The 25,816-nt window shown below is 40.2% G+C and overlaps 2 protein-coding genes across 3 annotated transcripts in view; one reads left to right on the top strand and one right to left on the bottom strand.

Moving 5' to 3' along the window:
• Window positions 1–10,898: 10,898 nt before the first annotated feature.
• Window positions 10,899–15,863, top strand: C4H1orf74 (chromosome 4 C1orf74 homolog). The gene is made up of 2 exons (XM_036756952.1): window positions 10,899–10,944; window positions 14,589–15,863. Exon 2 carries the CDS (start codon window positions 14,686–14,688, stop codon window positions 15,481–15,483), a length of 798 nt encoding a protein of 265 aa, XP_036612847.1. The 5' UTR covers window positions 10,899–10,944; window positions 14,589–14,685; the 3' UTR covers window positions 15,484–15,863.
• A 354-nt stretch (window positions 15,864–16,217) lies between these two features.
• Window positions 16,218–25,816, bottom strand: part of TRAF3IP3 (TRAF3 interacting protein 3) — a 35,737-nt gene continuing 26,138 nt past the window's right edge. For both annotated transcript variants that reach the window (XM_036756949.1, XM_036756950.1), the window contains exons 13-16: window positions 21,036–21,095; window positions 19,039–19,175; window positions 17,182–17,295; window positions 16,218–16,477 (exon numbers count right to left, since the gene is read on the bottom strand). In XM_036756949.1, coding sequence (XP_036612844.1) covers window positions 16,385–16,477; window positions 17,182–17,295; window positions 19,039–19,175; window positions 21,036–21,095 — 404 coding nt within the window. In that variant the 3' untranslated portion in view covers window positions 16,218–16,384. The remainder of the gene's footprint in view (window positions 16,478–17,181; window positions 17,296–19,038; window positions 19,176–21,035; window positions 21,096–25,816) is intronic.

Below are 25,816 nucleotides of genomic sequence, written 5' to 3'. Positions count from 1 at the left end.
TCTGCTGCCCTCTGCTGTGGTGCAGCTGCTGGTTAAGTCTCTCCCTTGCAAATGGGTGTTAACTTCATTTGATCCACATCACACCTGGGAATCTGTTTGGTAAGTCAACAAAAGCCAGAAGAAGCCTGGAGGCTAAGATTTATTTATTTATTTTTTTAACTACCTTTTCTCTAGCAATTGTTTAGTCTTGGACCCCAGGCAACCATCTGACTTGGAGCCCCTTGATTTTAGAGCTGAGGAAACAGATGATGAAGTTGAGTGACTTACTCAAAGTTACCCAGTTGTTATGGATTTGAAGCGAGGTCACCAATTCTAAGGTCAATGACTTTTATACTATATCTCTTGTCTTCTCAATACCTTAGAAATGAAGCTATTTTTTTTTTTTGCATCACTGAACAGTTTAATAAAGACTCAATTCAAATACACAGTGCCCTTACAATTTTAATGACCTAGGACCTTGTTTCGCATCCTATTCTTAAGTTTTTAGGCTACCCCCACCCCAAATCCTTGGATTTTACAGAGAGAGATTTATTTATTCAAAAAACAATTTTTAAGTATCTATGGTGTGCAGAGAACTTCTAGGTGCTAGGAGGGGCTCAGATATTGCTTCCGGGATAAAAGACTAATATTATAACTTGGCACCAAAAACCTCTTTACAATCTGGTGCCAGACTACTACTCGTATTTCCCTTTAAACACTCTAATAATCCAACTAAATTGGTCTTCTTGTTGTTCCCCAAACACAGTGTAGACCAAGTGTGATGAGACCACTCATTCTTGATCTCTGGGTTGGCTTATTCGTCCAACCTCAACTCATGTCAGCAGGTCTGGGTTTTCCAGAGATGGAACACTAGACTCAAACTTTCTCAGGGGCACTCTGTTGGTCACAGGGCCAGGGATGGGGAAGGGATATTGGGATGCACTCATATTACACACCTTTGTAGCACCTGAGCCTCCATCAATGCACTTCCCACTTACCCCAAATCAGTCATTCACAGTGACATCATTAACCTTTATAAAACGGTAAGGCAAAAGCAAGACTAATTGTAACATCACAGTTATTCAATATAAATATAGGAATAACCAAAACATCACCCAATAACGTGAGTCATACTTTCCCACCAATGTGCACAGTGTTCATGGGAGAAAGTGGGCACCCCCTTATTCAAATCTAGGAGGGAAGCATATGAATGGAGCACCCCTGTACCCTGGTGCAACTCACAACTATGAAGTGCAGACCTTGATTTTCTTGGGCTTTTCAGGAGCAATATGCACCAGACAAAACTGCTCTTCTGCTAACTGCTCCCCATTTGGTCCTCAACCTCTATGTTGGGCAAATCTCATCCTCCTCTCCTCTAAAGCTGATGAAGCAGTGTATGGTAGGAGCAATATCCCAACCCTTGCCCTCATCCAAGTTGGGCTAGTTTTTCCTTAAATGGCATTAAAACCATTCTTGAGACTTGCTATGGCTCCAGGGGCTGACAATCAGGTGGCACAAAAGATAAGAGTGCTGGACTTGGAGTCAGGAAGAACTGAGTTCAAAACTCTCCTCTGACTCTTCTTAGGTGTGTGACCCTGAGCAAACCACTTAACCTTCCTCAGCCTCAGTTTCCTCAACTGTAAAATAGAGATAACATTAGGGTTGTTGTGAGCGTCAAATGAGATAACATGCATTATCTCAAAGTAACAGCACTTGGTAAACCATAACTCACTATATAACTGCTAGCTATTATTATGTCTATTTGTCATTGCTGTTTGCCCAAGTACCAAACAGTCACGAGGAGCTTGAAGAATCCTCTCAGATGCTTGGTTGGTGGACAAATATGGACAACTCAAGCAAGAGAGCTTCCTTGGATCAACTGAGTCAACTCAACATCAAGGTGTCTGTCCTTAATGCCTGTCCTAAATATCCTTCTCCTGCTATGGCTAGGGGGTCTCTTTTTTATTAACTGTTGAATCATCTAGGAGCGTCTCATTTTTTTTCCAAATATCCAAAATAAACTCACAGGGACTGCCCTGAGTCAGGTATGGCCCAGAACGTCCGTAGCTGTGCAGGACTGAAACAGAATGATCTCACTGAAGGAGAGACTGGGTTGCAAAAAGGAAGATGAATCCAGATTGGCCTTTGTGCTTCTGCTGGTATATTTGTTATTGCTTCTAGAGATGGTGATCACTTCCCGTGAAGCACATCTGGGAAATTAGAGCATAAACTTCCTGTGGACAAACAAAGGTGCTGCATCAGTAAGGAGAGGATGATGTGAACGTGTTCTTTGTGTTGAGAACTGTACCTTAAAGATAACTGTGGTAAACTCTCTTTTACTCCCACCAGGTGTGTTCTCCATGGCCTTCCAGCTTGATAATTTTGACCTTTTCCAAGTTTTACTAGGAGTTCTTTCTCCTCAGAACTCAGTTTACTTCCATAGCTGTTAGGAGGGATTTAATTTTTTTTTTTTAGGATTAAAAGGACAAATACAGAAGAATAAGATGTGCCCCAACTTTGTATTGCTAATGGTCATCATTTAATTACCTTTGCGAGAGTTTGTAAAAAGAAGGCCTTTCCCCACTCGAAGGGAATTTAGTCACCATTTGTGTGTGACTGGGAAAATAACTAGTTTTGAATGGCTTTGGAAATGACAGTCCAGAAGAACAAGCAGTCCTCAGTTCTGTCATTGCATACAGACACATATTGCCTTTGAGCAGTGGCATAATGTACTTGACAGTGAAAGAATGCAAACAAAGGCAAATCCCTGGAATTTTAGGACTAGCTACTGGGCTGAAGGAGCTGTTCAGATTTTGTTTTGTCCTTTTTTAAAAAGCTGGCATCTGAGAGGCCAACTGGAATTTTGCCACATGGACTTCGTTGCTGTTCTTTGGTGCAAGCCATTGGGGGAGGGACTTGAGAAGACAATGTTTAACTCTCACCAGGAGTCCAGAGACATTTCTGGAACTGGAGATATAGACAAATGTGTTAAATGCATATTCCCCCCTCAGCCCCACTAGATAATTTGTTGAAGATGGGCAGGGATGCTGAATGCATCAGATTAAAAAGTTTCCATTCTCAGTTCTGACTATGAACAGTGAACTATAAATCTCTCTCTCTCTCTCTCTCTCTCTCTCTCTCTCTCTCTCTCTCTCTCTCTTTCTCTCTCTGTGCGTGTGCTCAGGCTGCAGGTACACTTACCACCATGACAGAAATGGGTATTGTTTGTACAGTGTAAATAGGATACAAGTACTGGCCCAGAGGTCTCTGGCTTAGTTGGTTTTTGTTTTGCTTTCTGCCTTTTCTGAGCAGAAATGACAATCCTGAGCTGGACCTTCGTAGCTTGGTGGCAACCTGGTAGGTTCAGTCCTTCAGTGGAGGCTAACTTGAAGCAGGAAGAATTTTCTGACCTGGAGAGGATGGCTACTGAGAAGAGGGGGAAAGCCAAGCCCCAGTAAGATAGATCAGAATCCTTTTGAGTACCTTGACTTATCACACACAACAGTTTCTGAATTCAGAGACTATGGTAGATCAGTCAGGGGCAGTGACACTAAAGCCTGCAGCACCTGGCCCCAGCACTGGAGGGCAGGATTAGGCTTTAGTAATCTAGTAGCATCCACAATGTTCTTGACAAACATAAGAGAATGGAGTAACATGACAAACATAAGGGGAGTTGAGTAAGGCCTGCCATTGGATGAGCAGAGTTAGGCCTCAGTACCTAAGCCTAGAGCAACACAAACCCAGCCTGGGATGAAGAGTTCAGGCCTGCCTAGTAATGGCAGTAGTAACTGACCTTGACAGAAGAGATGGTAGGCAGTAGATCCCAGAGGCAACGGACAGTAGAGTATTTATTAATGTAATATAAAATGAAATTGTATTTCTGACTCAATTTTATTACAAAGCGGAAGAAGGGACAGAAGCAGATAGAGGAGCAGCTTGCAGTGGCAGAAAAGTAGGCACTGGCATAGGTAATAGCAGAAGGTAACTCTACTGCAACCCGTTGCTTCCTCTCTAGAACTTGATCTGGAATCTCTTCTGGGTTGCTACTAATACAACACTCAGTGGTCATTATACTACTTATCCCCAGGAAAGGATTGGAGGGATGCTTTTGTACTTAGTAAGCAATAAATTTATGCTTTTTTTCATTCATTCATTCAGTTCAGATCAGGGTCCTTTTAGAGCTGAATCAACTCAAAGTATCCTCAATGCCAATCACTGTTGAGCATTATTCTCCAGTTATGGCTAAGTAGGTCTCATTATTTGAATTCATACTATTCAAAGATATAATAATATGTAAAATATAGTAATTGACTCCAGCCTAATGGAAATATGCAATAAAAAATTTTAAAATGCTTTTCTTAATGTTTACTAATAGCAAAGGACAAGAAAAAACATTTGGTTCAAGTTTATTACAAAGTAATGAGTAGTTATAGAAAGCAAAATTTTAAAAATAAAAAATACTGAATATATCTAAATATGAGCCTACACTGACGATTATAGAAACATAATTATTGTGGTTCAAAATATTTTAGTTGTACAGATTGAATTGTCTTCTCTTTAAATATTCATACATATTTTGGGAGGAACAAAGAGCTTTATTCACATCTTGGCAAATTTGCATGTTCACATTCTCACACAATGAACCAAGTATAGTTAGTTGCATGACCTGGGCACTATCTAAAAACAATGATATTTTAAATAGGATATTGTTGACCTTGCAATATTTTTCAACAATTAGGCTAGAATAACTTGGAAACCAGTTTTCAAAACCAGCTTTAATTAACCATACTTTCTTATTTGACCTCCATAGAACCAGAAAGGTTGTAGCTTCTCAGAGCCCTAGGATTTAAAGACTGATAAGCAAGAATTGGTTTTAACTTAAAATCTCCCTCTCCATTCCCTCCCAATAAAGCAATAAAGCAATAGACACTTTAAATTCAGCTTTAATTTTTTTCTCTAAGATGTAAGTTCTGGAAAGCATCCTTTTCTAGAATAAGCTTGTTTTACCCACCTTAAACTTTTGTTAATCAGTGTATCCATGTTTTTGATTATTTTCTTAAAAAATATCAGAATATTTAGCCACCACATCCTATTTGCCTTGGCTGCCTCTCTGATAATTTTACCATTATTCAATTCATCTTGATTTCTAAATTGATGAACTAACACTTGTGGTAAAAGTTTCTTCACTATCCATTTCATTTTTATTTCTTTTCATTGCTTTAAATAAATGTGAAGCACTTCTCTGAAGGGCTGCTCTGCTAAGAGTAATGCATTTTGAGTTGCCTTCAATTCATACAGTTAAAAGATTGCTCATTTCTATTACTGTAACACGTCCATTCCTTGTAGTTGTTTGCAGTCACAAAAAGCTGATGCAACTTTGTGTTTTTCTTTTATTTCACCTGTGTGTTTTATAACATCTGTACCCTAGATTCAGACATTCTGGTATCTCATCCTATTTTAGAGTTAATAATAATAATAATAGTAAAGACAGCAGTTAGCATTTATTTAATACCTATTATGTGCCAGGCATTGTGCTAAATGCTTTACCAAACACCTCATCTGATCCTCACTACAACTCTTCAAGGTAGGTGCTAATATTTCCAGCTGTGGAAATGGAGGTGAGCAGAGGTTAAGGGACTTGCCCAGGGACACACAGTTAGTTAGTGTCTGAGGCCACATTTGAACTCAGGTCTTCCTGACTCCAGGCCCAGCTCTATCTCCTTAACCACTCAGCAACCCAGAGAGTTACTATGACTATGTTTATACCACTCAATTACAGCAAATCTTTTCTTCTAATGTAATAACAAGTTCCTCCTCTTTTTGCAATAGTAGTGTTCCTACCTAAAATATTTTGCTTTTGTTGTTATTTAGTCATTCCATCATCTCTGATTCTTTGGGACCCCATGGACCACGGAATGCCAGGCCCTTCTATCTTCCACTATCTCCTGAAGTCTGTTCAAGCTCATGGTCGTTCCTTCCATGACACTATCTATTCATCTTATATCCTCTGCTGTCCCCTTTTCCTTTTGCCTTCAATCTTTCCCAACATCAGAGTCTTTTCCAATGAGTCCTGTCTTATGCGGCCAAAGTATTGAAGTTTCAGCTTCAGTATTTGACCTTCCAGTAAATAGTCTGAATTAATTTCTTTAAGTATTGACTGCTTTCATCTGCTTGCTGTCCAAGGAGCTCTCTCTAGCACCATAATTCTAAAGCCTTGATTTTGTGGTGCTCAGCTTTCCTTATAGTCCAGCTCTCACAGCCACATATTACTACCGGAAAAACCATAGCTTTGACTATATGGACCTTTGTCTGCAAGGTGATGTCTCCGCTTTTTAGTGTGCTGTCAGGCTCTTAAAAAACATAACACAACTATTGGTAATACTGTATGCAGCACCACATTACATCCACACTTGACAATAAGAAACTTCAAACAACATAGCATGTTAAAATCTTGATTGGCTTGCATGCTTCACATTAATTGAATTCTGGCTACATTAAGTGGAACCTGATATCTTCTTATAAATTCACACCAACTCAAATGTCACATTATTGGATGGAACTCAAATTAATTGAGACCTAGCAGCAAATCTCTTTCTCTAAACTGCTGAGTGACCTATCTTATTTTGTTCCAGCATTAACCCTAAACTACTGAGGTACTGGCCTGAGTCAGGCCCAGCTAGAAAACAGTGACAAGCTCTTTTAACTTTTAAAAATTTTAAATTTATTTTATATTTTTAGTTTACAACACTCAGTTCCACAAGTTTCTGAGTTCCAAATTTTCTCCCCCTCTTTTTTCTCCCTGCTACCCCGCAAGAGAGCATGTAGTCTTGATATTGGTTCTACATGTACCTTCACATTAAACTTATTTACACAAAACAGGGTACTAAGAACTTGTTATGCTATTGTAGTGATAATTGCTTGTATTGGTTCAGGGACAATGCAGAAGAGTCCAATCAGATCTTCACTCAATGGGATTCTACTTTGTCCAACCAGGGCTTAGCTAGTTAGCCTCTTCTAACTGCAAAACTCCTCCTTGGATTTGCAAATAGCAGGGGTTTCTGCTTTGTCCAATCAGCTTCAAGCCTTTCATAGCAAAATAGATGGGAAGACTATTTTCTTCTCCCTTTGTTTCCTTTACTCCTACCATAAAGTTAGTAGAGAGCAATCAGGTACCCTTGAGAGACGGGAATCTCTCTCAAGCTGGTGCCAAACGGCAGCAGAATTCAGTTTTCTTAATGAGCTTCCTGGAAACTCTTCCAGCCAAAGAGCAAAGCAATGCCTCTCTACCAATTAGCAGACTCAGAAGCAAACCAGCTGAGGCCCTCCTGTTTGCTTCCTCTCCTTCCAGCTTCTTAACAGGTATTAACAATTCCCATTTCTCAAATCAGGGCATCATGGTTGTCATTGACTCATTTTTACCTCATGATGTAAAACTCGAAAAATCTACCTTTCTGTTGGGCATGAACCCACCCTTAATTTTTAATCATCCTCCAGTCTCTAAACAGTTATTTTACAGAAGACTTTGTCAAATGGAAACACTCACATGTAAATAAACTGATGGATTACAGTGTCCTGTGGCCATCTCTGCCTTCAAACGAGTCCTCTCAGAGGGGCAGTTTTCTGTCCAGTTCTTCCTAACTGTTCTCTTTCACATTTTATCTGAGAAAAATATTTCTTCAAAAGTTGATTTCATCCTTTTTTCTGTGCACCAAAATTCTTTTTCTACCCATTTCAGCAACCAAACTGTTCACATAGGAAAGTGCTAAAGTTAGTAGTAGCTCATTTCCTGGCTCAATTTCTTTGCATAGATTATTTATGTTTGGAAAACACTTCCTTTCTCACTTCTGTCTCTTAGAATCCTCAGCGTCTTTCAAGAACCAGCTTACCAACTACATCTTCTGTGAGTCACTAGTTCTTAATGCTCTCTCCTTCCTCAGACTGCTTTGTGTTGTTTTTCTTAGCTAGTCACTACATGTTCTATGCTCCAGTAGAATGCATGCTCTTTGAAGGCACAGCCTGAAATCTTTTGGTCCCCTTTTGCATTGCCAGTCCCTATCACAGCTCATAGTAGGTGCTTAATTAATGCTTGTTAAATTGAATAGATCATAGATTCTAGTGGATGTTCAAAAGAAATCCTTGTTGCTTTCCTTTTCAGAGTCGCTTCTTAATATGCAATTGAGTCCGCAGAAGTGGCTGCATCTCAGTACTACTGGTGTTCTCATGACCCTGGGACAGTCGGGAATTGGTAGCCCACACCTCCATCAACACTAAATTTAAGCTATGTTTTTAGCCCCCTTCCAACAACAGAAAATAAGCTCCTTAATGGCAGGAGGGTTTTTCAGCTCCTTTGTATTTTCAGCCATCCTGAGTATATATGAGTAGGGGGCTGATACAGTTAAGCAATCAAATTACAGCACCCCAGTTAACCCAAATGATAAAATGGCATGTCCTAGTACCTTAAACAGGGAATGCAACTTTATTGAATCAGAGCAATCAAAGGCATCCAACTAAGTGTGCAAATGCCTTGACCATTAGATGTCTCCAGCCATTGGATGAACCAGAAGTGATGTTGCATGGAGAGAATGTTTGATTTGCCTAAGGAAACTTCATCACACTCTAGGGAACGTCTATAAAATATCAAGGCAGTTCAGCCAGAGGGAAATTTGACATATAGCAAAAAGCAGAAATGTGAAAGTGTCACTTTTAGGAAGAAATTTGTTTGGGGGGGCAGTGAGGAGGAAAATACCTCAGACTTCAGTCTTAATCTCTTTCCTCTATCCTAAGTCTACACAACATATGGATTTTAGGTAACTTGTGAAAAATGTAGAGAACATAACAGAAAGGAAAGCTGTAACGAGGGCTTTGTCCGTGTACCACTTAACCTGCCTCCTAGTGGTCATTATTGTGCCTGTCATGTAACTTGGTGGGTGGGTTGGCTCTGTCCACTTTCTTCTGTCTGTCATGTGACCCTCAGCAACCAACCATCCTCAGTCTGATTCTAGTCTGAGAGGACCGATTTCATAATAAATAAAAATCTTAAGTAGTAAGTGTAATTAATTGAAATTTCCCTTTTTAAAAAATATGGTTTATTTGCAAAATAGTTTAATCATTATTTATACATTATTTTACTTGGAAAGTGAGCCGCTAAAAACCTATCTGCAGCCTGAAGTTTAGCCTGTTTTAATTTTGGCCCCTACCTATTGCCCAGTTGTGCACATCTGCACTATCCCTTTCCCAGCCATGGCCAGAGGAGGACCTTGTGAACTTTGAAGGTCTGAAGGAATTTTCATCAGCACCCTTGTCAGAGCTGTCATCAGTTTCTTCTATTGAAGGCCAATGACAGACTGGACAAAGATTGGGAACTCCATAAGGAGCCCAGAAAAGAAGACATACCAAGTGGAACTCCTTGAGCATTTCATGAAGTGGAGTAAAGAACCAGTCAGTAGCTAGGAGCTGTGAATTACTTTTTTTGTCAAGTGTTTTTAAACTTTATTTAAAATTTCCTTAGACTCTGTATGTACTCACGGGAGAGTGTGACTTTTGGTGGGGCCTGTTTTGTACCAACTGCTATTATTACAATGCCACTTTAGGAAATGTCTTTTTCTAAACACTAATTAAGTCTGCCTGTTAATCAACTCATAATCATGAAAAGAAACGCATCAATAGGAACTCCTGAGTAGTAACACTAAGAAAAAGCACCCCCCCCTCAAAAAAAAGCCCCCAGAGCTACCCCTAGAATCCTGGGTGGGGGTGGGGCAGAGATCGTACTCATGCTCTGGGGACCTGACTCATTAGAGCAAGTGAGAGTTGGGAATAGGCATTCCAGAGTATGGGATACACATAAACATACACATACATATGTATTTTCTGGTTTGATGTTGTTCCTTCTTAAGTATGGGGAATTTACAGTGTTATGAACTGGTAATTTATAATTTTAGAATAGGGGGTCTTAACTATTTTTGTGTGTCATGGACTCCTTGGAATAATATTTTTAAATGCATAAAATAAAATACATAAATTACAAAGAAGCCAATTTGTTATTAGCCCATTAAAAACCCCAAATAAGTTCACTGGATCCCAAGTTAAGAACTTTCCTTAGAGAGTTGTCTAGAGATTAAGTGATTTGCCCAGGATCTCACAGCTAATCAGTGCCAGAAGCAAGACATGCCTTCTCACCTCTATTGCCTGTCTCCTGTGTACTCTATGGTCCCTACCCCTTCCCACCATCCTGCTTTTTAGTAAACTCCACTGGCGCCATATCACCAGCAAAATCTAATATAAAATCCTCTCTTTGGCATTCAAAGTCATTTATAACCTACCCTTACATAGTAAGTGCTATATAAACGTCAGCTATTTTTTTTTTTGCATGACTTTACATGTATAACTGATATTATATTGTTTTCCTTCTCTGTGGCTGGGGGAGGGGCAAGAGGGGGAGAACTTGAAACTCAAAATTTTTTTTAAATTGTTAAAAAAATTAAAAGACAAAAAATTAGCTATTATTAGTAGTGCCTAATAAAACTTGATTAATTTTCCTCAAGTAATTATTGCCAGTCTAAAACAGAGTCCTTCCTAATATCTCACAAAATGTGGGGAAAAACTGGCTCCTGAAATAAAATAAAGATAATGAAAATAGCTAGCCTTTATGTAGGTTTACAAAGCGCTTTATAAATATTAAATTATCATATATGTTGTAGTAAGTTAGTCACATCCCTTCAAAAAGACCCCGCATACTGTAAGATTTTAATAAAAATGAACTTCATTTCTTCAATGTTTTGCTTTAAAAATTTTCATTTGGAGGAAAAAAAGAGGGCAGGATGAAGGGACGGTCATTGCATCTCGCAGGCCCGAGGCGCTGCAGAGCTGCCCGTCAGCACGGGGGCGGTGCCCTGGCAAGGGAGGAAGGGGCGGGACCACAACTCAGCTCGTACTTCCGGTGAGCCGAGCTTGAAGCTCCGGTACCAGGTGTGTGAGCCGGGGAAGTGGGGGAAGGGCGCGGGAGGGAGAAGACGGGGAGTGCGTCGGTGCCCGCGCGTTGGCTTGTGTGCACATGCGCGCTGTAGGGCTCGAGCGCTCCCACCACAGCCGGGGGAGTCCATTTCGCCGGGGGCGGGAAGCGGGGCTGGACTCCGGGGTTGGAGGAGGGCAGGACCAGAAGCGCCAGGCCTTCCACACGTCCAATACTCCTTAGGTTAGACTGACTTCTAGCAGTTCGTAGTTTTCAGTGGTTTTTCAGTCATGTCTGACTCCTCCCGACCCCATTTTGGGTTTTCTTAGCAAAGCCCCTGGAGGGGTTTGACATTTTCTTCTTCAGCTCATTTTACAGATGAAGAAACTGAGGCAAACCAGGTAGAATGACTTACCCAGGGTCACACCGCTAGTAAGTGTCTGAGGGCGGATATGAACTCAGGGAAGTGAATCTTCCTTACCCCAGGCCGGGCGCTCCATCTACTATAGCGCCACCTAGCCGCACTATTCATAGTTTACAACGGATAAATTTAATCAGATTATCTCCTGACACCTGGCAGCGATCTGAATTTTGATCTAGGAGAGGGGAATTTGGGTGTAGTGAGTTGAGAGCTGGGGAAGACCTCGGACAAAGTAGTCCCATCTCTGACACGTGGGTCACTAGCACTGACCCGTGGCCTGTCACTTCTCAGTTTCCCCAGACCACTCTCTAAGCCATCAATTACAGAGAAGGGGCTAATGTGCATTCACTTGGGAAAATCTACTAAGGAGGAGCTCCTTATGGCAATGAAAGCGCAGGGCTGATATACATATACACACATACACATACATGTTTTTTAAGGGTCACAGTAAAAGTAAAGGGTAAATTTTGAGCTGGATTCTTTCAGAGATTTAGCCTGGGGTGGTTGGCCCAAGTGGAGAGCAGCTGGAGGGACCCTTGGTAGGGCAGAATCGATTCAGAAAGGGACCTTCCCTTTATATTCCCCTAGTGTAGAAAATAACAGGACTTCTGAGGCCTGTGAGATCAGGTCACTTCCTTAGGGTCACACAGGTCATGATTGTCAAAGAGTACATTGAAAGTAGTAGGCATTTAAATTGGGGAATGGCTGAACAAGTTGTGGCATATGATTGTGATGGAATACTCTTGTTCTGTGAGAACTGACAGCCTTTCAAAAGAATCTGGGAAGACTTATAGGAACTCGTGCAAAGTGAAGTGAGCGGACCCAGGAGAACATTTTACACAGAGGAAATAGACGTGAATATTAGACAAAGTTGAATCCTTCTAGACCTCTGACACACTTGACACTGTTGCCTCAGACTTCCTGTATACTTTCTCATATCTGGTTTTTAGTATACCGCTCTTGTTCTCCTTTTATATATCTGATCCATTTCAGTTTCTTTTTCTGGGTCTTCTCTGTGTCCTGCCACCTATGAGCCAGTGTATCTCAGAACTCCATCTTGGTTCTTCTCTTTACACAGTTTTCTCAGAGATCTCATCAGCAATCCTGGATCCAGTTCTGGTCTAAATGCAGAGAACAATGAAATCTACATATCCAGCCCCATTTTCTCTCCTGAGCTCTGTTCCCCAGTCACTATTTACCTAGGGCACATCTCTACTTGGCTGTTACATAGATCTTTCAAACTCAACCTGTTCAAGTTAGAATATCTTTTTCCTTAAAGCTACCTCTCTTCTCTTAACATCTTGGTTTCCATCAAGGGCAGCCCCTTCCCCCTTTTGAGCCACTAAGTTGCCTAGTCTTGCCATTACTACTTCCATGACATTTCTAGTATCTGTTTCTCTTTATTTACATGGCTATCTCCTTGTCTGGACAATTATAATCTCCCTGCCTTTAGTTTTTCCCCTCTTAAATACATCCTCCATATAGCTACCAAAATATTCTTTCCAAAACACAGGTCTTGTCACTCCCCTGCTCAAGTAGTTTTTGTGGCTCCCTGTTTACTCTGAAAATGATAAAAAATTTCACTGTTTATTGTTTAAAGCTGTTCACACTCTAATTCTAGTCTTTCTCCCCCCAGGCTTTTTATTTTTTTTAACATTTATTTTAAAATTTTTAGTTCTGAATTTCTCTGCCTTCCAGACTCTCTACCACCCATTGAGAAGGCAAGCAATAAGATATTCATTTTACATGTAAAGTCATGCATTTCCATATAAGTCATGTTGCAAAAAAAAAAAATCCAAAACAAGAAAAACAAAGTGAAAAAAATATGCTTCAATATGTAATCAGTTTTCTGGAGATGGGTTGTAGTTTTCATCAGAATCCTTTGGAATTATCATTGGTCATCATATTCATCAAAGTAGCTAAGTCTTTCACAGTTGGTTGGTTATTGTTGCAATATTGCTCTTATCTTATACAATGTTTTCTTGGTTCTTCTCACTTCACTTTGCATGAGTTCATATATGTTTTCCTAGGTTTTTCTCAAACTCTCCTCTTTGTCTTTTCTTATAGCACAATAGTATTCCATCATAATCATACACCACAACTTGTTCAGCCATTCCCTAATTGATAGACATCCCCTCAATTTCCAGTTCTTTGCCACCACAAAAAGAGCTGCTATAAATATTTTGTGCATATACATCTTTTTCCTTTTTCTTGGATCTCTGGGATACAGACCTAGTAGTGATATTGTCTAGAGGCTAGAACAAATCCTTTTATTAAGGGGATTTGTTCTGTGAAGTTTGAATTCAGTCAAAGGGCAGCACTTGCAAATTTAAAGGGTCACATGTGGCCTTGAGGCCGAAGGTTCCCCACTCCTGGTCTGGCCTATCTTTCTAGACTGATTTCACATTCCTCCTTCCCCCATCCCCATCTGCATTCCAGCCTATTTGCTGTTCCCCCTGAATTATATTACATTTTCATTTTCTATGCCTCTGCACACACAAATTGTCCCCCATGCCTGGAACACTCTCCTCCCTCATCTCTATCTCTTGGAATCCTTATTTCCTTTCAAGTGCCATTGTCTACATGAAGTCCTCCCTGATCCCCTCCATTTTTAGTGTGCTCTCTCTCCTTCAATATTACTTTCTGTTCATTTTGTATATATTTTTATTTATTTACCTGTATACATGTTGCACAGAGTAGGCACCTGATAATAAATGCTTGTTGAATTGAAGAAAAAGGACTTAGGATGTAAGAACTGAGTCAGGGTTACATTTGAATTTGTAATAACGGGGGCTAACATTTATATAGAGTTTACTGTGTGTTAGGCACTGTGCTAAGTGCTTTACAATTATCTTATTTGGACCTCACAACAACCCTGCAAAGTTGGTGCTATTATCATCACCCCCATTTTACAGATGAGGAAACTGAGGCAAACAGAGGTTAAGTGACTTCCCCAGGGCCACACAGCTAATAAGTGTCTGAGGCCAGATTTGAACTTAGGTCTTCCTGACCCCAGGCCCAGCATGCTCTCCACTGTGCCACCTAAAGTCCTAAGTCTTCTTTTCTGTATAACTTGAAACACTTGAGAGACCCCAAACTTTGGAATGCATTGAGATGTCAGGGTAAGAGCTGGGTAATCACTTTGAAAGATGATGTCATGCCAATGGGAAGACTGTGTTGGAAGAGTGCCAAAGTGTGTCATTAGTTCTCCATAATTATCTCCTGTTCATTTGTTTTCAGATCCTTCCTCCAGTGCCTAAAGTCTGACAAGTTGAGTTGTTAGAGCTTGGCCCAGGGAAATTATGTCAGGTCATTCCAGATCTTGTGCAAAGGCCTGATGTCAGCATTGAATCCTCAAGCGTTGGTGGCAGTAGCTCAGAAGACCCTGGGTGTGGGGAAAAGAAGGGGTCCACCTCGAGCAGTTTGCCTACACCTAGCTGGAGAGGTCAGAGCTGTGGCCAGGGGGCTGAAGCCAGCAGTCCTGTATGATTGCAATGCTGCCGGGGCTGACCAAGTTCAGAGATATGTGGGAGAGCTCCAGAGGCTGGGCCTCTTGCCCCAGGCACTGCATATTTTGGAGTTGGGGGAAAACATCCTGATTGTCAGTCCTGGGCAAGTGTGTCAGCATATACAGCAGGTGCTGTGCAGCCCTGTGACCTTCGTGGATATTTCAAGTTTCAGATCTCACCCAACCCTCTGCCTACTTGGTGAGCTTGGAGATTTGAAGGACCACTTGGCTGAAATCATGACCCACCTACAGAGCCTGGAGGGGAATTGCCTTTTGCCCGTCTCCCGAAGTGAGTTCTCTTCTGCTGGCTGGAATCTTTGCACAGTGTTTGGGATTCTCCTGGGCTATCCTGTCCCCTATTTTTTCCACCCATCTCAAGGGGACAGCAATTGCTTGGCCCTGATCCCACTGCGTGTGTTTACTGCTCGAACTTCATGCTGCTGGCTCACAGGCCTCCCCCAGATTCAGCTGTATTCTTTCAGTGTCCCAGAGAGCTTGTACCCAGCCCTGAAAAACATCCTAGACATGTGGGAGGAGGACCTCAGGGCTCGGTGTGGGGCTCAGGGTGATTTTGCTGACATTACCATTTCCACTGAAGTTGTCACATTGCCTTCGGTGGTACTGTGATTCTGGTCTCCTTCTACCTGCTGGGCACTCAGTGAATGGTGATGATTAGCTGTGTGATCATAGGCAAGTCCCTTACTATCTCTGAACGTGAGTCCTTATCTGTGAACTGGGAGTAGCAATACTTACACTGCCTACTTCACAAAGTGGTTGTGAGGAAAAATGTGGTGTTATAATTATGAAGTGTGGTCATTCTGATAGGGCCGGGCTGCGATGGCTGGCACTGAGTCCTTTCTCTGGTATCTTGTTTCTTGTCCAATAGGTGGTGGGGAGTGGGTTATATCTTCTGGGGAGAACAGTTTTGCTCTTTTTTTATAGTAACATTGCAAATAACACATTATAATTTCTACCCATTGTTTGCTTTTTGGTGTGACCTCTGGGGCAAAACTGAATAAATCTTGAGTTTTCTTCCATGGGATGGCTGCAGCGTCCTTCACCCCTCTACCCCTCCCCCCCCACCCCGGCCCATTCCCCCAGTATTCTCTTCTTTAGGTTAAACATCTGGAGTTCTTTTGACTAATTCCCATTTGCTATGAACACAGGGCCCTTCACCATCCTAGTATCCCGTTGGATGCTTCCCACGTCCTTCTTAAAATGCAGTCCCCCGAAATGGACGTAATACTACAGATATGGTCTGACCACATCTAGGGAAGTTACTGGTCAAATGTCATCTGTCAGTCAGCAGCACATGGTGGACACCCAAAGACTGAGATTATATACAGTCTGGTGGAATTTATTGACACATCCTACAATTAGCCCCCAAAGTAAAACAGGTCAGGATCTCCCCCCTCCCCAACCTCCAGCAGTATGAAAAAGAACAAAACAAGAAATCCTCTTTGAATCTTCCGCTGCTTCATTGCCTCTCCTCTCAAGGCATTTCTTTTTTCCAGCTGTTGCAGGGAATTCAGATCACCACTCTGTCTGTGTTGGCCAGAAATGCTGCTAGTGCTGTAGCAATCACTACTATTAGCACAGGGAGCCAACAGCCACATCGTCTCTGAAATGGGGAAAAGAAGTAAGTTTCCTGGAGCCTGACTCTTCCTCTCCTTTGGCAGAATGAAAAGCTTGGCCCCATCCCATTGCCCAATTGCAGTCTGCCTTGCATTTAAAAAGAAAGCCTCTTAGAAGGCTGCCAGCTCACAGCCCTGGGCAGGGGCAAGGCAGGGCTCAGCTGATAGGATGCTTATGTGATTGAGCTTGTCACAGCTGTGCAGCATTTTATAAAAGATCAGCATCATTTACTTTGCCCTCATTCACATTCCCCACGTTTCCTGCCCTCTTACTTCTAGCTATTTCATCTCCTTATGGTCCCTATTTCCCACATGATTTGTCTCAGAATATTATGCCTGTCGTGGATAGGAACCGAACCTGTGAACTTGTTGGCAGAAGCAACTCGTGGGTGAAGAAACTCCTTTGACTAATGCAGGTCAGCATCCTCCATGCATTTTGTAATCTTAGAGAGTTGCCTGGAACAGAGGCATTAAGTGACTTGCTGACAGTCACGTAGCCACTATGTGGCTCAGGTCCTGACTTCGAGGCCAGTAGATGTGTCTTGGTACCTGGACTAGCCTTACTCTTTATGTAGCATGTGGTAGAAACAGTGGGACTAGTTAGATTAGTTAGAGAGTGTTTTATCTGCAGTGAGTTACAGCAGGCGTCTTTGGGCTGGAGGGTCAGTGGCAAAGGGGGTCTCAGCCTTACTCTGCGGCGGGCCTGTTGACCCCGGTTCAGCTCCTCTCGGCATTGCTGTAGCTTCCTCAGGCAGGAGAGGTACTCGTCACTCAGGCTGTCCAGTTCCGAATGTAACTCTTCACACTGAAGATAATAATACGACCATAGTCATTGTTATTTCCTTTGCCATCCTCCCATAATTCACAGTCTTTCTAGGCATTTCTAGTTTTCTTCACAATGTGGCAGCTACTTCAGGCCTTTAAAGAAGGAGCTGGCGGTGACTTGGGTCTGTTAATAGTGAGAACTGACATAGAGCTTCAAAACCTGCACATCAGACGTTACTTTTAAGATTTATCATTTTCCCTGGTAGTGAGAGGTGTGTGTGTGTACACATGTACGTATATATGTGAAAAACATGCCATGGCATCACAGCACAGGGAAAGAACAGTAGACTTGGAGTCCAAAGTTAGATGTTTATGTTCCTGCTTTGCCACTTACTAGCTGTGTGACCTTTGATTCAATTTGGCAAGCATTTATTAGATGCCTATTGTTTGTTTAGAGGATAGGGATAGGACCAGGATCTGCAATTTCATTGCTGTCAGGATCTCCTACAGTGGAACTTCTATAATGCAGGTTGGCAGTTGCCTAGAGCACCACAACATTAAGTGAAGTAGGGGCAGCTAGGTGGCACAGTGAGTAGAGCATCGGCCCTGGAGTCAAGAGGACCTGAGTTCAAATCCAGCCTCAGACACTTGACACACTAGCTGTGTGGCCTTGGGCACTTAACCCCAATTGCCCTGCCTGCCCCCCTCCCAAAAAAAAAAGACTAAGTGAAGTATTTAGGGTTTCTTAGCTAGTATGCATCAGAGGGGTAGGACTTCAACCCAGGTCCTCCAAGAGGCTTGGCTTTGTATACACTGCCAGGCTGGTGTTGAGATGCAAAGACAAAACAAAAGCCAGTACAAAAGCCAATTCCTGACTTATATTCAATTGGGAGAAGTTGGTTAGTCACATTGAGCCTCAGTTTCTTCATCTGTAAAATGATACAGATAATAATACCTGTTCTGTCTACTTCACAAGGTTGCTATGAGAATCAATAAAAAAACAAAAGTCAATAAGTAATTTATGTAGGGATTTATAATTTATAAAATGCTTTCCTTCCTGGGAGATAGGTAGGGGCAAAGAGTAGTTAGGTAGTTAGGCCAACACCATTTGACAGCTGAGAAAAGTGGCCCTCAGAAAAGTGACTTAAACTATGATCACACTGTTAGTAAGGGTCAGAGTCAGGGCTCTAACCAGATTCCTTCCTTGACACCATAGCTGCCTCCCTGGATCTAGAAGCTTCTTGGAAAACTCAATTGCTGTACAAATGTGAGGCATTGTGTGACTTAAAGCAGAGGTGTTGGAATATAATTGGAGAAACTTTTAACAAAATAAAAATACAATAAAACATAGATAACATTACATTTTAAAACTAAGTCAAGATAAGGCCTGCAGGGGTCGTTATGTATGATTTAGTGGTCTCTGTGTCTGTTTGAAATTAAAGAACCACCCATACAGTATAGGGACTTTTATTGGGCTGAAACATATACTTCTGGTCAAATGTGAAGAGTTAACCTATTTCTGAATTGTGCTGTGCAAACGCAAAGGTTACTGTTGAGAAAAGCCTGGGCTGTGTGTTTTGTGTCTTGACAAGGTATTGGTTCAGGAAAACGGAAAGGAAAATGTTAAGATATTCATAATTCAAGGAAAAAATGTCTTAAATGACTATCTTTGGGAAGATGCACATACTTAGGTACAACACCTGAGTTTGGGAATCATTCTTTTGGCTTACATTGTTACAGAAGCAGCTGAATCTCCTCCCACACAGTTGAACCCGCTTCTCACCTCCTTCTCTTTGGCTTGGAGCTGCAAAGTCTTCTCTTGCAGCTGGTCCCTGAGATTCTTTTCTTTCTCCTCCCCTGAACCCTTGGACTTCTCCTCCAGATGGGTGGGGGCTGAACTCCATGTAGGACAAGTCTGACCTAGAAAATTAGCCAGACTATCTGTGAGCATGTAGTCCATGGTTTGGAGAAGGAGGAGACTGGTTTGTGGGCAAGGAAAGCCATGAACTTTGGGTTGGAAAGATCTTGCTCTCAGGAGAATTCATCTAATAGGCACCTCCATATTTAAAGGTATCCTATGAAGGAGAATCCACATCTTTATAGTCCTATTTGGTGTCTAACCTGAGCCTTGTTGCTTTAGCTGGAACCCTTTCCTTCTTGTTCTAACTTCAGCAGTGACAGCAAATACCTCTAAGAAGCAGAAACTAGCTGGCAAGGCATTTGTGCTTTCTGGGCTTATGTTTTCTCATCTATAACACGAATGAGGTGGCCTAGATAATTTATAAAGAATTTTCTAGTTCTGAGTCTCACGGTTCCCAAAATGAATCTTTACATATGTGAAAACAGTTATTCTAATATCCCTCTGCCTTCTCTTCTTTAGACTAATTTTTTAAAAAATCCCAAGGGTGCAGCATAACATAGTAGAAAAAACATTGGGCCAGGTGTCTGGAGTTTTGATTTCTCACATGGGCTTTGCCACTAATAATTGCATGATCAGAAGCAAGTTACCCTTTTCCTCAGTTTCCTAATTTGTAAAATGGGCATCATAATTTTTGCTCTTCCTGAAGATGATAAAGTGTTTATGTCCCAACTCTGTACTTATTAGCTGTCAGCCTTTAGCACTTAACCTTTCATGTCACAGATATGAAAGTAACTGGAAAAAAGTTAGAAAGTATCATGTGATTTAGAGAAAGGTCCTGGAACCGTGATTTTCTTGGTATGGGGAACTCCTTCTACTAGTGCAGATGGCACTTTCTCTGCAACATAAAGCCTCAGAGTTGCCTAGAACAGCGTTTCTTAAACTGTGGGTTGTGACACCATATGGGTCTTGAAAAATTTGGCAATAGTGAAAGGTTTCTGAACACGCACTGGCCAAAAATTAATTTAAAATCAAATGCCTAATGAATCTGAGGTGTTTCTGGCAGTGCTTGTCAGTGTTGCATCACTCAACTTCACTGTAGCCTTGGTTCTGAACACAAAGCATGAGCACTTTGCACTGGAATTCCCTCAGGCCACGCAGTGGGAGGGGTCGTGAGTGGAAAAAGTTTAAGAAGCCCTGGCCTAAATCACTGAGAGACAAGTTAAGTGACTTGCCGAGGATCACACAAGCTAGGATGCGTAAGAGACAGGACTTGAACTCAGGTCTTCATGACTCAGGTCTCTGTTATACCACACTGTCTTTTGAATATCTGGCTATGAGACCCAGTAATTGATTTTTACTCCTTTCCTTTTCTACCCTTAGCCAAGGAGCATACTTCACTTTCCAATTAAGTGGCAATAGGCAACAGAGTACATGGACTGGTCCATGAGGATTCTGTTGCCAATCTCCAGGAATATTTTATCAGCAAATCCTTTAGGATAAGGGGAAAGTTGCTGCGGAGTGGTGCTCCTGGTTTTGCTGGGTGGTATGTAGGCAGAGAGGCTTGGAAGTGATTTAGGGGATCACAATCACAACCTCAGTCAAGGGAGTAAGAATTGACATAGGAATCCTGAGTTCAAAATCAATTTATTTTGCATGTTCACCATCACAGATACAGGTTTTCACAGAGAACAGAAATCTCATTTCACAGTGTCTGAACATCTTACTGTCTTAGCAACAGAAGGCTTCCTGAAGAGTAAACTAGCTTAGTGCTGCACAAGAGTACTTTGAAATTTCTGTTGGTCTAGAGTTACAGAATCTCAGGGCTGGGTAGGGACTTTAAGTAGTCTTCTAGTCCAGCCCAATGCCTCCAGGCAAACAAGTACAGAAGTCTTAGACTTGGGTGTAGGGAATTGGCTGACCTTTCTTTGGCATAAGTTCCTCTTGGGTGTGAAGCTGGGTGGATTGGCTCAGGAGAAGACCTGTAAAAAAACAGGATGCTCTGTTCTTTTCTAGGCTGAGCATGCTGGTCCCATTGAGTTTCATTCAGGCCCCTTCCTTTGGCATGAATGAAGCTCTTCTATTTCTGAATGAGATCTCTAGATGATGTCAGAGGTCATCTAGTCCAGCCTCCTCTCTTTATGGATGAGAAAGTGGGGCGGGGGCGGGGTGGTCCTAGACTTGTCTGTCATAGCAGAAAACTACCAGACCCTCTTCTTGAAGTGCTGATAATTAATGTCATGGCTCTTTCCAAGTGGTGCATTTGACCAAACTCCTCTTAAGCGTCCTGACCAAGGACTTTTCTGTCCTTTCTCTCTTTTCTCATCACATCCTCAGCTGAACATATTCACCTGCATAGCTTCTTCTACGTGAGTAGCTCTGCTGCCTCTGTTCACAAGGAAGCTTCTAAACATGTCCCATCTTTTTTCTTGTGTCAACTCTATCACTATTTGATTCATTGGGAATGGGATCAAAGATGGTAATAGGGAGGAGCACTGATTTAGACATGTGGTTTCCAGCTGCTGGTCAGGAGCACCCTGCTATCCAAAGCCTTAGAAAAGTATTCTTTAAGGGACATACTTAATTGGTAATAGAAATCTATCTTACCCAACAGTGAAGAAGGAAGGGAAGAAGATAAGAGAAAGGGGGAAGTGATAAAAGGGAAGGCGGTTGTCAGAAGCAAAACAGACTAGAGGAGGCACAGGATAGAAAGAGAGAGAAGGATAAACAGAAGAAAATATGATGAAGGAAAATGCATAATTAGTAATCACAACTGTGAATGTGAATGGGATGAATTCACCCATAAAATGGAAGCAGATAGTAGAATGGATTAGAAACCCAAATCCAATAATATGTTGTTTACAGGAAATAAAATTAAAACAGAGATACACACAGAATTAAAATAAGGGGCTGGAGCAGAATCTATTATGCTTCAGCTGAAGTAAAAAAACAGGGGTGGCAGTCATGATTTCAGACAAAGCAAAAGCAAACCGAATTAAAAAGTATAAGCAGGGAAACTACATCTTGATAAAAGGAACCATAGACAATGAAGTAATATCATTACTAAACTGATATGTACCAAATGGCACAGCATTCAAATTATTAAAGGAAAAGGTGAATGAATTACAAGAGGAAATAGATAGTAAAACTATACTAGTGGGGGACAAGATAATTGTAACCGTAAAATAAATAAGAAAGAAGTCAAGGAAATAAATAAAATCTTAGAAAACTTAGATATTATAGGCCTCTGGAGAAAACAATAGGAATAGAAAGGAGTATACTTTTTTCTCAGCTGTACATGGCATCTTCACAAAAACTGATCACATAATAGGGCACAAAAACCTCACAACTAAATGCGGAAAAGCAGAAATATTAAATGCAACCTTTTCAGACCATAATTCAGTTAAAAAGACTTACATTTAAGAAAGCTCCATGGAAACATAGGTTAAAAATTAATTGGAAACTAAACAGTTTAACTCTAAAAAATGAATAGGTCAAAGAACAAATCATAGAAATATCAGTAATTTGTTTGTTGAGACAATGAGACAACATTCCAAAATTTGTGTGATGCAGTCAAAGCGGTACTCAGGGGAAAATTGGTATCTCTAAATGGGTACATCAATAAAAGAGAGGGAGAACAGATCAATGAATTGGGCATGCAACTAAAAAAAACTAGAAAAAAAAACAAATTAAAAATCCCCAATTAAAAACCAAAATGGAAATCCTGAAAACCAAAGGAGAGATTAATAAATTTGAAAGAAAAAAAAAACTATTGAACTAATAAATAAAACTAGGAGCTAGTTTTCTGAGATGCCCCCCCCCACAATAATCTAGATAAACCATCAGTCAGTTTGATTAAAAAAAGAAGAAAACTAAATTACTAGTATCAAAAAATGAAAAAGGTGAATGCGCCACCAATGAAGAGGAAATTTAAACAATTGTTAGGAGTTACTTTGCCCAATTATATTCCAGAAAAACTGACAATCTAAGTGAAATGGATCAATATTTATGAAAATATAAACTACCCAGATAAATAGAAGAGGAAATAGAATAATTAAATAATCTTATCTTAGAAAAAGCTATCAATGAGCTCCCTAAGAACTTCAGGACCAGAAGAGTTCTACAATTGAATTCTACCAAATATTTAAGGAATAATTAATTCCTATACCATAGAGGAAGAAGTAGGTAAAGAAGGAGTCCTACCAAATTCTTTTTGTGACACAAATATGATTTTGATACCTAAACCAGGAAAAGCAAAAACAGAAAGAAAACTATAGACCAATTTCCCTAATAAATATTGATGCAAAAATTTTAAATAAAATACTAGGAAGGAGATTACAGTAATGTATCACAAAAAGCATACACTATGACCAGGTTGGACTTATACCAGTATTAGGAAAACTATCAGCATAATTGACCATATCAATAACAAAAATCACAAGATTATATCAATAGATGCAAAAAAAGCCTTTTACAAAATACAATACTCATTCCTATCAAAAACACTAGAAAATGTATGAAACAATGGAGTCTTTCTTAAAATAATAAGTAGTATCTGTCTAAACCCAAGAGGAAACATTGTTTGTGAGGAGGATAAACTTGAAGTCTTCCCGGTAAGATCAGGAATGAAACAAGGATGTCAATTATCCCCACTATTATTCAATATTGTACTAGAAATTCTAGTATAGCAATAAGACAAGAAAAAGAAACTGAAAGAATAAAAATAGGCAATGAGGAAAGAAAACTATTACTCTTTGCAGACAATATGATGGTATACTTAGAGAATCAACTAAACAACTAGTAGTTGTAGGATATAATATATATCATCTGTAGGATATAATATATATCATCTGCATTTCTGTATACTACCAACAGAGTCCAGCAGGAAGAGATAGAAGAAGAAATTCCAGTTGAAATAATTGCGGACAATATAAAATACTGGTGAATCTACCTGCCAAGACAAATCCTAGAATTATATGAATACAATTACAAAACACTTTTCACACAAATAAAGACAGATCTAAACAGCTGTAGAAATATTAATTGCTTATGGGAAGGCCAAGTCAACATAATAAAAATGACAATCCTGCCTAAGTTAACTTACTTATTCTGTGCCATACCAATCAAACTACCAAAGAATTATTTTATAGAGCCAGAAAAAATAACAAAATTCATCTGGAAGGACAAAAGGTGAAGGAAGACAGCCTAGCAATTTCAGATTTCAAACTATATTACAAAATGATAATCATCAAAACAACCAGATACTGGCTAAGAAATAGAGTGGTGGATCAGTGGAATAGATTAGGTACACAATACATAGTAGCAAATGACTATAGTAATCTAGAGTTTGATAAACCCAAAGACACCAGATTTTGGGTTGAGAACTTAACCATTTGATAAAATTTGCTAGGAAAACTGGAAAGCAGTTTGGCAGAAACTAGGTATAGACCAACATCTTACACTGGATATACCAGGATAAGGTCAAAATGGATAAATGATTTAGACATAAAGGGTGATATCATAAATAAATTAGGGGAGCATGGAAAACTGTTCCTGTCAGATCTATGGAAAGGAAAGAGATCATGATCAAACAAGAGAGAGGATGATAGGAAGTAAAATAGATAATTTTGATTACATGAAATATGAAAGCTTTTACACAAATAAAACTAATGTGGCCAAAATTAGAAGGAAAACAGGAAGCTGGGGAAAATTTTTTTCTTACAGCAAGTTTTTCTGATAAAGGCCTCATTTCTCAAATATACAAGGAATGATTCCACAGTAGATAAATGGTCAAAGGATATGAACAAACACTTTTCAGAAGGAAAAATCAAAACTATCAATAGTCACATGAAAAAATGCTGTCAAACACTACTGATTAAAAAAAAAGTGCAATTTTTTCTCACACCTCACACCTGTCAGATTAGATAACATGACAGAAAAGGAAAATGACAAATGCTGGAGGGGATGTGGAAAAGTTGGGATACTAATACAATCTTAGTGGAGTTGTAAATTATTCCAACTATTCTGGAGAACAATTTGGAACTATGCCCAAAGGGCTATAAAATCGTGCATACCCTTTGACCCATACCACTAGATCTATATGCCAAAGAGATCAAAGAAAAGAGAAAAAGGACTTATTTATAGCAGCTCTTTCCAAAGAATTGGAAATTGAGAGGATGCCCATCAACTGGGGAATGGCTGAACCAAGTTGTGGTATATGATTGTGATGGAATACTATTGTGCTGTAAGAAATGACAAAGAGGATAGTTTCTGGAAAACATAGGAAGATGTATAAGAACTCATGCAAAGTGAAGTGAGCAGAACTAGGATAACATTGAACATAGCAACAGCAATATTGTAATAAAGATCAACTGTGAAAGACTTAGTTACTCTGATCAAGACAGTGATCCAAGACAATTCCAAAGGACCCATGATGAAAAATGTTATCCACCTCCAAAGGGAGAACTGATGAACTCTGAATACAGATTAAAGCATACTTAAAAAAAAACTTTATTTTTATTGTTTTATTTTGTTTGTGTTTTCTTTTGCAAAATGACTAATATGAAAATGTGTTTTGTACTTCACACGTATAATTGTTATCACATTGCTTACTTTCTCAAGGTGGGGAGAAGGGGCAGGAGGGAGTGAGAGAATTTGAAACTCAAAATTTAATAAAAAGATTGTTAAATTATTTTTACTTAAT

The sequence above is a fragment of the Trichosurus vulpecula genome, chromosome 4, assembly GCF_011100635.1.
Source record: "Trichosurus vulpecula isolate mTriVul1 chromosome 4, mTriVul1.pri, whole genome shotgun sequence".
In the NCBI taxonomy this organism is placed as follows: Eukaryota; Metazoa; Chordata; class Mammalia; order Diprotodontia; family Phalangeridae; genus Trichosurus; species Trichosurus vulpecula.
This window is presented reverse-complemented; position numbering and strand designations above follow the sequence as displayed.